Raw genomic sequence first — 15,724 nt, forward strand, 5'->3', positions numbered from 1 at the left:
GCATGCAGATGCAAGTAGATAAATAGGTACCACTTCAGTGAGGAGGTAACAGCATTCCATCCACCTCAGCATATAGTCATGCTGGTCACATGACCATTGAAGTGTCTTTAGACACAATGGCTCCCTTGGCTAAAAAATAAAAATAAAAATGAGCATCACCCTCTAGAGTTGGACATGACTGGACAGGGGAACCCTTTATCTTTACCTATAGCTGCATTATGGATTAATGAAGCTGAATGTGGATAATGCCCTCATATTGATACAGAATTCACCCGTATAACCCTAAGATTGGGATAGGGTACGTTATCTACTGTGGTCATTAAGGGTAACATCATGGACTGTATCTTTATTGTCATAGTGATATATTTGTTCTTTAGAGGTGTTACATTCAAAATACAACAGATTTTGAACATTATTAAAAATACATTGATTTAAGTGGGATAGGTTAAACATCTAATTGGTTGAGAAATGCAGTTTGTCTTAAAGTTCTTCATTTTCTTTAGATCATAAAAACTGACTGGGTTAAAACAATAAAAACGTATTTGCTAGAAACTAAGCAAATAATTACCGAAGCATCTGGGAATTGAAAGGCTCCCTTTTGGGTAGGCAGCAATATTTTCAGATGCTTCCGCATCCGTTCAATATCACCACCATCTGTAGCTTCTCTTTGAGACAAAATGGCTTACCTTTAAAAATTGTTATAAATGATGTGACTTCAGTTAAACACAATGCTTTGAAACCCATTCAACTATTTGATGAGATCTCTGGTATCTTACATTTTGTACAAATGACACTGTTTCTCAGAAACAGAACAGGGACTTTTGGGTTCCCCACATTGAAAACAACTTCATTGTCTATTGGCACCAGTAATTCAAACTTTTTTTTTGTAGCACAAGGGGACAGAAACACAGATGTTTTAAATATAATTATGCCTTTGGTCCTAGACAGCATTTCCCTCCAGCTCTCTCCAAAAACAAGATTCCTCCCCCTCAGATGTGCCTTGATCTTCCATCCAATCTTGCTGCCTTCAGGCTTTCCAGTCTCTTGGTCCTTTGCCAACTCTGGGCTCTTCTACCTTCTTCTGTTTTTTCTTGCTCACTGACTTTCTGTATAGTTCTGCTCCAGATCTTACATATGCAGGAGACCTGCCAGATTCAAAGGCCAGCATTTGTTCATCTAGCTAAAGTTGCAATGCAGTGAGTGAGAAAACAGTTTCTTCTGTACGTTTCTTCCCACCCAGCCTTGTAGCCACATCATACCTCAAAAGGGCATAAAGAATCTGAAGTCCAAGAAAGCTGAGGACAGTTTTACTCAAAACTTTATCTCTGCTTAAGATAGTCCTGAGGTCATTTCCTTCCTTCCTTCCTTCCTTCCTTCCTTCCTTCCTTCCTTCCTTCCTTCCTTCCTTCCTCCCTCCCTCCCTCCCTCCCTCCCTCCCTCCCTCCCTCCCTCCTTTCTTTCTTTCTTTCTTTCTTTCTTTCTTTCTTTCTTTCTTTCTTTCTTTCTTTCTTTCTTTCTTATGCTTTCCATCTTGCCATCGTGGCTTTTTATTTTGTTTTGTTCATTTAAAAAATAAAAATAAGTGAAGTTCAATATATTTATTTTATCTTCTTTGATGAAAATTATATGATACTTTGTATATTCAGAATTAACCTTAGTTTTGAGGAATAAAGTGCAGATTAGATGTATTATTTCTCATATCATATTTAGTTTGATCCTAAGGAGCTGCATGTGGACTAAGATGAAAATGGAAAAATGGATTAATATAGTATTATGTACTTAGCATGGACAAGGGACAGGTTTATCTGAATGTTCTTTGCCAAGCAGTAAAATATCTTAAGCAAATCATGTTCTACTTCTATTTCTGTAGAGCTAGTTAGGAAATAGAAATTAGATTTGTGGCCAAGTCCAAGACTATCCAGTGACTCTTTGACTTCAGATTCAAGTCCAATAATCTGGCTACAAGGTTACACTACTGTTTCTTTAGCAATATCTAAGAAAGTACTAGTTTCTAAATAAGCTTGTGTTAAGAAAAAAGTGGTTTCTTTGGTGCTGCAGAAACTCATTCCAGTTTAGCAAATAAAATGTACTATAGTTATAGTTTACTATGGTATATGAACCAGACTTAGGTCAGCTTTTCCTAACTAAGATCCTCTATATTGGATTATCTCATAGAAGGGCATTAGATTGGAAGAAAGCTGCATTCCATGTGATATTTAGGTTATCATCTGTCCATTCATCCATATGGATAATGTACAAAGGAATATACAACTAGGTATTTATTTATCATATTTATGTAGCTATCCATCTCACATGACAACAGACCATAAAAATAATTTTAAAAGCATAAAAAGTATAAAAGATAATATTATTATCAAAATGCTAAGAAAGAGTGTCAAGACATTCTCAACAATGATGCCGCATCAGTTCACTGTTCTTTTGTGACTCCGGGCCTGTTGATATAATTGGGTTTAAGGAACCTAGGAAAGTCAACAAAGATTGGGTCAATCTCACTTGTGGGGGGGATAATGTTCTATAGGGAGAGTGCCACATCAAAAAAGGCTTATCTCCTGGGTCCTGTCAAATGTAACTCCTTAGTAGGCAGAACCCACAACATAACTCTTACTATACCTGAAGAGGCAGACCTTCAAATAACCCACTGTAGGTGATAGGCTAGCTGAGCCAGGAGGAGGAGTCAAACAGGGGCTTAGTCTAGAATCCCTACATGGGCACAAGAGGACCCTCCAATTGCCCATGTAGGGATTCTAGACTAAGTCCCTATTTGACTCTTTCCCCAGCCCGGCCAGCCTCTGTCCTACACCCAGGGCCATGCTATGAAGGGATTTAAAGATCAGAATCAGCACCTTGAATTGGATGTGGAAGCAAACTGGCACAAACCTGTGTAACTCATGTACCGCATTCTAGAGGACCGTGCCACCATATTCTGTACCAGCTGAAGCTTCTGGGTATCTTTAAAGACAGCCCCATGTACAGCATATTACTGTAGTCCACCTGGAAAGTGACCATAATACCATATGATATAAATGTAGATATAGATACAGCTGTAAAGTCAAGTAGAGGACTGTATTGCTACAAAAGAGTATTTTCACTTAAGAACAGCTGTGTAGGCAAAGAGTTGCTATAATTTTATTTTCACCTTCTCAAACAGACTGATAATTTCTACTATATGTTGTGAATTTTATTGTATTCATATTTTCCAATAATATTATTTGCTGTTAGTTTCTCTGAGATATTTGAGGAACGATGGGAAATTAAATGCTGTGATCTTCCCCAATGTGCCTTTGGCTGATGGAAAGCGCCATACAGTCCTCCTTCGGTTAAGTGGAGTGCAGCATGGCAACAGTAAAGCTGAATTGTATGTGGACTGTATGCAGGTGGATTCTGTTCAAATTTTGCCTAAAATCTTTTCGGAACTGCTGCAAAGCTCAGAATCCATAGAATTAAGAACACTCCAGAAGAAATCACAGGTGAGTACTGAAGGAGGGGAAAAATGTTTGTGATGGAACGGCTTATGGCCCAGGAGCTAATGTACTCCTGATCCATATTTGCACGCCTGGAATCTCCCAAAATTCATCGCTGAAATCTGGTAGCAAAATGGCAATTTTTAGTAGTATGATTTTCAGAGTTTTTATTGTAATAAAACAAAGATGTGTGAAGCCTTCTCTATCTTAGCATGCTTCGTTTGCTTTAAAAGAAACATTATCAGCTCCCCCAACATTAAATAGGGGATCAGAATTTCAGCCCCATCCTCCAGTGAAATCACTGCATTGCTGCCATGTCCTTTGCAGCCCATAGTGCCCTTTCATCCCAAATAAAGGAGAACAGTTCAGATTCTAAGCCCAAAACGTGGCCTATCCTTTGTGCAGTACAGGTAGTCCTTGAGTTACAACTATTCATTTAGTGACCTTTCAAGGCTACAATAGTAGTGAAAAAGTGACTTATAACTTTTATTTCATACTTACGACTGTTGAAGCATCCCCATGATCACAAGATCAAAATTTGGGCACTGGGCATGTATTTATGACGGTTGCAGTGTCCTGGGATCATGTGATCACCTTTTGTTGCCTTCTGACAAGCAAAGCCAGATTCACTTAACAACAGACTCACTACCTGTGAGCTGTTACTCACTTAACAGCTCCAATGATTCACTTAACAACTGGGGCAGGAAAGGTTGTAAAATGGGGCAAAATCCATGCAACAGTTGTCTTGTTTAGCCACAGAAATTTTGGGCTCAATTGTGGTCGTAAGTCGAGGTCTACCTGTATTTTGCCTTGTTTCTGTATTGACAGCATCTGTTCTGATCACCTGTTGACAGCATCTGTTCTGGCCATGTGCTCACCACAGATGGGATGGGATGGGAAGAGTGTGCAGGCAAGAAGAGGGAATCCACCAGGTCAACTCCCTTGGCATAATACTTGAGTGAGGTCTTTGCAAGGTCCAGTCCCCCTCATAACTGAAAGAGCTCTGCTGCATTGCTTGCTTCTTTCCTGTTCCCTTTTCAAAGGAGAAGAACATATGCACACAGCATGCAGAATAGAACACAGACATATGCTGGCTGCATGAGAGGCAAAAACAACAGCTATATTATTCTCCCATACCCTATGGAGATTACATGAAAAAAATGACCTATTCATGAAGTTGCTAAACTTCTTCTGGGCTGGAAGTTTTTCTCTAGCCATGGAATTATTTTATTGGTGAAACTATATCCATGTAGCTCTAATATATTTCTAAAGGAAAGGTTTGGCTGCTTCATATATATTCAGTGCCTGTTTTCCCTGCATGTCAATAGTCAGAAAATCAAGGTATAAATCAAAACAATAAAATGAAGTCAATAGAACCATCTTTCCTTGGCCCCCTATTTTTTATTGTCCAGGAGACTTTAGATGACTTGAAGCTGATTGTGAGGGGGTCCTTGTCCCAAGTGGAAACTCTCCAAGACTGTTTTCTCCCACAGACAGAGCCACCAGTTCAGTATTCAGGTAAGGTTGATATCTTGATTGTAAATAAATTAAACAACTCTACATGAAACTGTTATTTAACACCTTCATACAGCTGTATTTTTATCTGGGACTCCAAGCCATCTGCTCACCATATGCTGAATGCACTTCCAGAGCAGCAGGATCACTCAAGGAGTTCTTTAACATTAGATGTTCATGTTCTTAGAAATATATTTGCTTGGTGGACATGTTTCCTAATATTTCTTGACTTAGCAAGTCTTAACAGCCAAAAATAATTTTAACAATTTCGTTGGCAAATGAAATCTAAAAGAATATGGACGTGTAAGATTAGTATATTTAGTGTATCAATTGAAATTAATGATAAATATGTAGAGTAAAATTATATTATTTATTTATTTATTTATATCCTACCCAGCAATGACTCTGTGAGGTGGGTTGGGCTGAAAGTCAATGACTGGCCCAAAGTCACCCAGCCAGTTTTCATGCCAAAAATGGGATTAAAACTCACAGTCCCCCAGTTTCTACTCTTACTACTCTTGTTCTCTAGATCTTGGAAAAGTCACAGCTTTCTGCTCTCCTTTCCTTTTATTTCAGGGATGGGCAACATTAGGATGGTCCTTAGCATGTGGTTAATAGTTGAGTACTGCCAAGGGGGTAGGGCCATAATGAAACATATGGGTGGGGCTTGGTTGGGGAAATTTAGGGGGCTGTCTTTCTTTTTTAATCTGAGGGATGCCTATTTCCAATTTCCAATTTCCACCTGGTACATTTGGATGGAGTAGATGTGCTCTGGGTCCCCTCTATTAAATGTTGTCATCTTGTGGTAGCAAGGAAATATGCCTTCTTTTTTTCAGCCTCGGCCCTGAAACAGTCCCCTCCCCACCCTGAGACACAGACAGGGGTTTCTTGCCAGCGGTTCTGGGAAGCCCATAATACTTGGCTTTGCTCCCAGATCAAGAATTAATGTATTTGTGGGACTCTTGTGCTTGTATTGTTGTGGTTGTTTTTAATTCAAGCTGTCATGTTTTGTTTTAATGTTTTTTTAAATGTTTTAATCTCTTTTAATTGTGTATTTGAATTTTGAATTTTATAAGCTGCCCAGTCTTCTAAACTGGGTGGCCATTGTAATGAATGAATGAATGAATGAAGGGAAACTGCTGCCAGCATTCAACAATCATGGCCTGAGGGAGTTGGAGTCTTTTGGCTCCCAAACCACAGTGAGATGCTCCCCTTGCTTTATTTTTAAACCATGCTTGGGTTGGAATATCTTTCCAATAAAGAATAGTTCCCTGTAAATTGGAATGCCTAAGTATCTTATGGTTAAATGAGAATTTCACTCAAATTCAACTATATGATATACTTAGTGTTTGAAAGGACTGTATCACTGCTCGTATTGCTAACATTTCTGATCTTACTGTATTTTCTGTTAGTTGCTTGATTGTCATACATGTCTCTACAGGTGACTTTAACAGGCAATTATTAAGTCACATGTTGCAAATGAACCAGGTACTAGTTGAAGTGAAAGATCTCCTCAGACAGCAGGTATTTCTGAGCTTTCTGTTACAGCTTCTTTGTTTTGCTCTAAGAAATACTGTATATACGATAATATTATTTTAGGAAAGGAACTGATTGTGTTCATATGCCAAAAAGATAGTTTAATCTTCTTCAATTTAGTTCTTAGTTCTTCTTTCATTTGCTGGATTTCTGTTCCCAAAATTGAAAATGATGTTTCAGAATAGGAAGATGTGTCTAATTTTATTACATTATTTATCAGCAAAGAGCCCATTCATGCAAACACTTTTAGACCTGCCAAAATTATGAACACTAGGACTATTTAGGCTGAGAGCAAGAAAATGATGCAAGAAATGTGTGTCATAGTTAAGGCCCCACTCCAAAGGTATTGAACTGACTGATCACCTGACTAAGAATCTAGATTTCCACTAGATTTAGTTGCTGGTGCACAATTTTAATTCAGCAATCAAGCTGATTACTTGCAATAAAGGTAACATTCATGAAAATGATCATATGTAAATTTTAAATTAATACTTTGGTTTGAGAGATGTACATTTCAAAGCTTAGACTTAAGTGTTAGCTACTCTATGTACTCTATGTACTTCTAAATTCATCAGAGAGCTAAAATATGAAAGGGCAGCTGTTTACTTGGAACAGACTTGGCATAAGTTCAGCATGAATAATTATGCTAGTATCAATCTCATACTGATGATTTGCAAACCTAAGCTATGTTATAGCATTAATTGTATAATGTGCCTTTTATGGACAAAAAGTAATGAAGTCAGAAGAATTTGAGGTAGATGGCTCTATTTAATACATTTTATTTGTTCAACTAAGGTTAAGGAGACAGCATTTCTGAGGAATACCATAGCTGAATGCCAGGCATGTGGTAGGTCCTTTTGATCTCCTGGGTTTAAGTAGGATTTTTATAAACTTTACAATTAAATCACAAGAAACCTGTTGTTATGCTTAGCTGCTAAGTATATAGTTAGATGGCATGAAATGATTGATTTTTATGGGGCTTCCTTAAATAATGGTGGAATTATGCACATAGCCTTAATTGATTACTATAGCAATTAATTTAATAGCCTCACCCTAAGCATGCTAACTCAGTAATTGTGTTATGCATGCTGCTGTTCACATAATAATTGCAGAAATGAACTACTCTGATTCAGTAGGAGAAATGACCTGCTCACTTACTGAGGGATATTCTCATTGGCTCTCTCAAGATTTACTTGATTTAAAATGCTATACTTTATCATCATAGGATTGGGAATCGGAAATTTTCCCACTCCTTCCCCACTTCCCCCGAAACCCAAGTGTGAAGCCGATACTTGTTTCCCGGGGGTACACTGCACAGACACAACAGATGGGTACCAGTGTGGTCCTTGTCCTGAAGGCTTCACTGGAGATGGAATTATTTGCAGAGATATTGATGAGGTGAGTTATTCTTTGAGTGCTTTTCAGGGCTAGCCTGAGGTACAGTATTTTGCTATCCAAGATATAGATGAAGACCAGAAGCTGAAGCTAACTTAGAAGAGAATCAGGTTTTCTAGCACACCCAAAGGCAGCAGGTGAGTTTAAAAGTTGCAAGCATCTGGGTATCTGTGAGGGAGAAAAACAGAGGAGAATTACTTCATCTGCCTTTTTGCATTTGTTCCCTATGATACAGATAGTCCTCAACTTACTGCTGTAATTGAATCCACAATTTAAATCATGATAATGGTTAAGTGAGTCACCATGTGACAGCGCATGAACTTTTTGTCTTTTATGTGGTGATTTTTAAGCAAATTTGATGGTTGTAAAGTGAATGCTCTGGTCATTAAACAAACACAGTGGTTGTTAAATGAACTCATTGTTTGCTATGGGATTTTTTTTTACTTCTGGTAGCTAGAAGTAGATACCACTTTCTGGCAAAAACATAATAAATCACAGTAATATGACCACAGGGGAGCCTGGCTGTCAGATTGTACCTCGAATGCAGATTGTAATGGGTCCTTTGTACTATAACTTCAAAAAGTCGAGGATTACATACAGGTGTGTCCCTTTACCTAATGGCATGATTGGTCCTGCATAGACAAAAACATGCAGTACTGAAGATCAATGCAATCCAAGCAATCTTATTCTTTGGCTAAGGATAATTTCTCAATGTCTAGAGCACCCATATTTCAAAAAAAAAAAATAAAAATAAAAATTGTGGGGCTCTTTTTTAATTCTAACATTAGAATTAGGGATTCAGAATGTGAGTCAAATAGAGCATCTAACAAATATCTGCACGTTTAACTTAGTTGGCTGGATGCCTTATAATTAGCATGTAGTAAAAACTGGAACTTTGTCTTTCAGTGCCAATATAAACCATGCTTTGCAGGAGTGCAATGTGTGAACATGGCTCCAGGTTTCAGATGTGAAGCCTGCCCACCAGGATATATTGGGCAGATCATCCAAGGAATGGGAATAAACTTTGCCAAAAACAACAAACAGGTTTGTCATCTCATTATTGTTCTTTGCAACCAAGTGCAGTCTAGATCCTATCAATATTTTGCTTCATATAGCTGAACTAATCTTTCTTCAAGATCCAATTAATAATCACTGTACAAATGCCTGCATCATTTCTGTATATACAGCAAAATATAGTTTATAGTATTAATAGGTTACAAGCGTGATGGCTCATCAGAGAGGGCACACAGGGCCCTCTCTGATGGCACGCAAGCCGTCGCCACAGTTCAGCTCCACTGTGCCTGCACGTATGTCTCCTGCCAGCCAGTTGGTCTTTGGGTCTCTTCCGCACATGCACGGGGGGGCAAAGTGCATGCATGGGACCGCACACACATGTGGGGGGGGGGCTGCAGGGGGAGCTGCACATGTATGCATGGGGGTGGGGCGCATGCAGGGGGCTGCACGTACATGCGTGGGGACGAGGCACAAGCATGGGGGCCATGTGATCTGTCCCCGTCTACACACACACACAAACACAGCCAGCCGAGGGTTAAGAAAGTACTTGGCACGCACACAGGTCGTTATCTCAAACTTGGCAACAATATAAGCACCATCTGCCAAGAGCTTTACTGCAACAGATAACATAAAATTACATACGCATTGCAAATAGTCCAGCAAAACAATATCCCTTCGGCAGCTTCAGACGTTGTTCAAGTGACTAGCCAGAGTTCGTTTTTGTTCGTCACGGAGTTTTACCAGCCACCACCCTCTCTTATATAGTCTCTGGGGGTGTGGTCCAGTGACTCAGTTCTAATCCCTAGCACGCCTCCTTAACTGCTGCAACCGTTTATCACGCCTTCGTTGGCGTGCATCCAGGAACAACGGCTCTTCTTCCTCGCTCTCATCAGAGACACCTGGCTCCTGGCTAATCTCCTCTCCCTCGGCCGGCACCTGAGACAGTGCCAGAGGGGAGGGGCCTGGAGAGGGAGGCCTGGCTGACTCCTCTCCCTCATGTTCGGAGCCTTCTTCCTCCGATGAGTTAGGCTCAGAGGGCGGGGCCACAACACCATGCACGCATTGCATTTTGGGGGTTTGGGCGCACACATTCGCGCACACACCCATGCACTTTGGGCACTCGGTCCAGAAAAAGTTAGCCATCACTGGGTTACAGTATTTATTTCAATTGATGGCCCACTTATTTTAAGGCCTCCAAGGGCTTTGTAACATTTAACATTTATTTTATCATTGTTTTGTGTCTGGCCCAACATTCATATCCTTAGGTGCTTCACAGTTAGCTTTGTTGAAATATGATACTATTATGACACATTATACCCTTGCCCTTTCTTGAGTGAAGCTTCACAGGTTCTCCCCACTTCCTCTGAGGCACCCCCCGGTCTTTACCTGGGATTCTGTCCAGTTGTAAGATTGCTTAATGCTACAATGGGAATGCTGGGATTTCGGAGCAGTCACATGGGCATCTTGCTTTAGGACTGTTTCACTCTACAACCGAGATTCTGATCCCAATTGTGGTTGTAAGTCAAGAACTACCTTTAATTTAATTTTCATCTGCTTCTCACTTCAAAGGCTTGCATTCATGACCATTCAGCATTTATGACCAGAAAAGGCTGTGAGTGCTTCAAAAAAGAGATTTGAGGTCTGCTGGTGTCTCTGAAGTTTCAAGTTGCTCCTTTTTTTTTTCTAGACCTGCAACTTTCTCTGATGTTCTGTGATCAGATTATAACAAAATGGAAACGTTGTGATTTAAACTTTTCTTCCTTCTTTTTGTACTCTGGGTTTTGCTTTGTTTATTGTCCTGCCTCATGATGAGTTCTAAAAATCTCAAAAGTTCACTCATTATCTTGGGAGCTTACATTGATTTATTTGATTGGGTTTTTAAAAAAATGATCTTATAATTTTTTAAAATTAAGAAAATAAATGCCTATAATTTTTAACTACAAGATAAAGCAGCTCAAAATAAAGACTTCTCTACAAAGAGCAAATATAGACTTAATGTGAGTTACGTGTGAAATGTTTTGCTTATTTGCAATAACAGATTACATTTGTTCCCTAGTTAGTTTAATAGCTAAATTTCCTCTCTTGTATCTCCCAATCCAATATATCCATTCTCTGAAATATGTATTCAGTTATATTGTCTCAATACACCTGCTGCAGTAGAATGATTTGCCTTTTTCTTCTACATTAAAACTCAATTATGATTTAATAATATAATTCTTTAAAAATATTCCTTTTTCTATATTTTAAAATATATATTCCTTGCTGTAAACATTTTATTCTTAAATAGAGGATCTGTTAGAGTCAACTTGCTTTTTTAAAATTATTATATTAGGCTTGCTTGGACATAGATGAATGTCAGCGTATAGCAAATGGAGGTTGTGTCCCAAACTCCCAGTGCATAAACACCATAGTAAGTATTACTTACAATTGTCTGAATTTACTCATTCTTTAGATTTCAGAAATAACAGTAAAGTTATCTTGCTGATGATTTTTTTGCAGTGAATAGAAAAAGGCACAGGCATATTAATTATCGCAATAGCAATAGCACTTATATACCGTTTCAAAGTGCTTCACAGCCCTTTCTAAGCGGTTTACAGAGTTAGCATATTGCCCCTAACAATCTGGCTCCTCATTGTACCCACCTCAGAAGGATGGAAGGCCGAGTCAACCTTGAGCCAGTGAGAATCGAACTGCTGGCATTTGGTAGAATTAGTTTGCAATACTGCATTCTCACCACTGTGCCACCATGGCTCTTATATCCTTGACTTATTACTAATTAATGGCTAAAATGATAAAAACATGGAAGTTTGATATTAATGGAAGCATGACACAAACTGCTTCCTTACTTTGAATAAGTTTTGATCTCCAAGGCTAGATGAATTGCATCCAAGACATGGACATTTGTTTGTGAGTGGGGAGAAGTGTTAAATGATGACATGTACATCATGACAAAAATGTTGGAAAGCCTGTATAGTATGTAAGGCTGGGACTTCCATCGTGAAACGAATGTATACATTTATTTATAGACATATTTATTTATATTTTGCATTTCTAGATCACCTATCTCCCTCAAGGAGGGACTCTGGGTGGTATATAGTATCATTTTACTTCATAATGGCTTTCTGCAGTTGCTGCAAATTACAAGATATCAAAAGAAGTTGCTGATAGTTTAACTCAGTGTTTCTCAACCTTGGCAACATGGCTGGCTGAGGAATTCTGGGAGTTGAAGCCCACCCATCTTAAACTTGCCAAGGTTGAGAAACACCGGTTTAATTAAATGTATAAGGATTATCTTTAAGACTTCTTAGATAAATGGGTAAAATGCCAAATGACTGAAGAACAAAAATTGAACCTAATCTTCAAAAAGGTGTAAAAGGAAAATCCAAGGAACTATAGAACACTTAGTCTGACAAAATGTTCGCAAAACCCCAAAGCAGATCATAAAATAAATCTGACCTGTTAAATATCTTGAACTCAATTCAATAATTAGAAGTCAGCATGGATTTGGCAAAGAGCAAGTCTTCCCAATGTAACCTCATTTTTGTTGTTAGATCTTCTTTGATAAACTGTAGATCTAATATATATGGATTTCAACAAAGAAACTGTGAAATTCTGAGTAGCAAGTTAATAAGGGTGGACTGGATAACAAATTAATGATTTTAAGATAGAGGAAGACAGATTCCAACTGAGCATTAGAAAATATAGCAAGTCAGCAATGGAACCACTTACCTAAGTAGTGGTTGTTTTTAGTCCCTGGTTGTTTTAGTTGCAATGTTTAGTTTATGGATTTATGTGTTTTTCTCAAGGGTTCTTACCACTGTGGTGCTTGCAAGCCAGGATTTACTGGAGACCAAGTCAGAGGATGCAGGGCTGAACGAAGCTGTAGAAATCGTGTTTTGAACCCTTGCAGCATCCATGCCCATTGTTCAGAAATAAGACAAGGGGACATCTTGTGTGTTGTAAGTCCGTGCTCTTCCCATTATTATTTAATATATATAAAACTTACTCTAGAGCAGCGATTAAGAAGAAGAGAAAAGCAAGAAAAAGAAAAACATACATGAAAAATCATATTTTATAATTTATTTTTAAAATATGCTATAGTAGTATTTTGGAAGCAAATTTGTATCCATGTTTTGTTTGGAATTTTTACAAAAATATTTCTACATTAATACATTTTTAAAAAGTTTCTTAGTGTGCCTACCTTTCCCAATTTAATAGCTTTTGGATGTGTTGGGACTGCAGAATGTTAGCCATATAATCAGTCATCATCTCACCCTGCCTAAGAATTTTGGAAGTTGCAGACATATCTCATTTTAAGCAACTCAGAACTGAAAAAGCTGTAGTATGCATGTGTAAAGAAGGTCTAGAATATGTTCTAAATTTGATACTATTATGACATACTGCAGGCTTGCCCAATTTAGTATACTTAGATATTATGGGAATATAGCTCCTGAAATTCATTGGCTATGCATGTGGAAATTCCAGGGCCTAAAAACTCATTCAGAAGACATTAGAAAGCGAAGGCTGATATACAAGGACAGGAATCAAATTCTTTTTGAATTTCAGTTGAAAAAGAAAGAATAGGAAGGACTGTGCCCACAAAGACATCTCCAATGTTGCTTTCATTATGTAATACTTTTGCTCACAGTGTGGCATTGGCTGGGCTGGTGATGGCTTTCTGTGTGGAAAAGATATAGATATTGATGGCTATCCAGATGAAAAACTTCCGTGCTCGGCTGACAGCTGCAAAAAGGTTAGCAGTTTGACAGAGGCCTGAGTGACAAGATGAGTATGTTTCATGTTTGTTTCATGTTTCAAAATTTTATCAAAGAACTGCTGGAAAAAAAGAGAACTGAAAAACTATTGTGTCCTACAAGTATAGTGAAATACAATATGTATCCCTTCTATTGATGCTAGTTGGTGATTACCAACACTGCAATCCATCTCATCTGATGGCACTAGTTGGAAAAAGATGCTCTATTGTGTTTACTTTGTAGGACAACTGCATGTTCGTTCCAAACTCTGGACAAGAAGATGCTGATGGAGATGGTGTGGGAGATGCCTGTGATGATGATGCAGATGGGGATGGTATTCCTAATGATCAGGTACTGGTTAGGAGTTGGTGTGTTTTCTATAATTAAGCAATACTGCTACTAGTCTCGACTAGTATAAAAACTGTATAAAAAAATTACTCTACCTCTATATTGATTTTTTCACCATCATTGTACCAGCATTTTTGGCACATCTAGAGATTAAAAATACATTTTATGCAATAGTATAAATAGACCATGTCAGCTAGTAAACATGGTAAGAATAATTGGGGATGGGGGAGCATTTTGTTTTCCCAAAGTTGCAATAAAAAAAAGAAGTTTGAAAAGAACATTTTTACTCTGAAATCACGATGTCTTTTTAAAACTAAATGTTACTTTTTATTTTGTGGGGTACCTCAACTACAAAAATTGGGCCACAAGAATCTGACTAAAGAAAGTGAGTAAGCCTATCCTTTTACTGTTAACACTATGCAAAAACTTCAGTGGCTATAAGTTGGGAAGGATTTACATGTGTTAGATTTGTCTTTCCAGTAATTGTAAAGGTTTCTGCAGCTGTCTGTGCTCTGGGTAACAGGTAATGTTCTTGATATTTAGCCTTGTTTTCTCAAACAAAGGAGAAACTCTGACACAGGAAGGCCAAGAGGGACAAGTGATGTCACATACTTTATTGTATCGTTGTACAAATGATGCAATATTCATCAATCACAAAAATTTATAATTCACAGCATTTGCATGGTATCATAGCTCTACTGGATGCTTACAAACGTGGCATCTTTTAGTGTGTTTCTCTCATCCATTCATCTGTTTGTATAATTTTTGTATTCAGATGACCAATATTCTGTCTCCCAAATATACTCAAAGTTGATGCAGATGATTTGGTTATTTTCTTACCCATTCAGATAGGAGGCTGCAGTGAGCATAAATATGTTTGCATATTTGCAAATCTTTACAGGATGCAAAGAACCACCAGGTTTTAGTGCCACCTGACAGGGCCACCTGAAAGGGCAGTGACAACGAATCCATCCTAGGTCCCATTAGATTAGATTGTTTAATCAAGGGGACCCAGAGTATATCCTTCCTATTAGACTTCATGGGGGGGGGGGGCAAAAAGAATTGGAGTTAGACAGTCCTCTAAATAATCTGGCCCTGTCTCATGAAGGCTTTAAAGGTGACAATCAGCACATTGAATTGCATTTGGAATTGCAACTTTCACAGGCCTGAAAACAAAGGAAAGCTGACGTAAGATCACAAGCAAGTCAACATTTTACTTAGCAATTCCTTCATTTAACAACATTTGGTTGTCCTGGAGCAAAGACTGATGATACCCAATCCTGGCCATTAGATGACCTCGATCAGTGGCTTCATACAGAGATTAGGTGGGAGAGGGGAGAGAGTAAAACCTTGTACAAAGCAGTGTCTAAGGCTAAACTTCTAAGAAAGATTTATCTAACTCTCTATTTCAGGACAACTGTGTCTTGGCTCCTAATGTTAACCAGAAGAATAGTGATCAAGATATCTTTGGTGATATTTGTGATAACTGTCGCATGGTATTAAACAATGACCAGCGGGACACTGATGGAGATGGCAAAGGAGATGCCTGTGATGAAGATATAGATGGAGATGGTGAGTCAATCTTCATTTCTGAGACATATTGAAAAATCATGTAGGCAATTACATGTAGCTTTTAGGGCTTTGTAGTTTGCATATCAACAATCACACTTAGGCAACTGT

General features: G+C 38.3%; 1 protein-coding gene across 1 annotated transcript in view; it reads left to right on the plus strand.

The window, feature by feature from the left end:
• THBS4 (thrombospondin 4) overlaps positions 1–15,724 on the plus strand; it is a 36,621-nt gene that overhangs the window by 6,175 nt on the left and 14,722 nt on the right. The window contains exons 2-12 of the mRNA XM_070935845.1: positions 3,241–3,488; positions 4,895–5,000; positions 6,439–6,521; positions 7,329–7,380; positions 7,759–7,931; positions 8,835–8,972; positions 11,275–11,352; positions 12,749–12,901; positions 13,591–13,695; positions 13,940–14,047; positions 15,457–15,616. Coding sequence (XP_070791946.1) covers positions 3,241–3,488; positions 4,895–5,000; positions 6,439–6,521; positions 7,329–7,380; positions 7,759–7,931; positions 8,835–8,972; positions 11,275–11,352; positions 12,749–12,901; positions 13,591–13,695; positions 13,940–14,047; positions 15,457–15,616 — 1,404 coding nt within the window. The remainder of the gene's footprint in view (positions 1–3,240; positions 3,489–4,894; positions 5,001–6,438; positions 6,522–7,328; positions 7,381–7,758; positions 7,932–8,834; positions 8,973–11,274; positions 11,353–12,748; positions 12,902–13,590; positions 13,696–13,939; positions 14,048–15,456; positions 15,617–15,724) is intronic.

This window comes from Pituophis catenifer, unplaced genomic scaffold (assembly GCF_029215685.1).
Source record: "Pituophis catenifer annectens isolate HBS135680 unplaced genomic scaffold, rPitCat1.0.hap2 SCAF_2, whole genome shotgun sequence".
In the NCBI taxonomy this organism is placed as follows: domain Eukaryota; kingdom Metazoa; phylum Chordata; class Lepidosauria; order Squamata; family Colubridae; genus Pituophis; species Pituophis catenifer.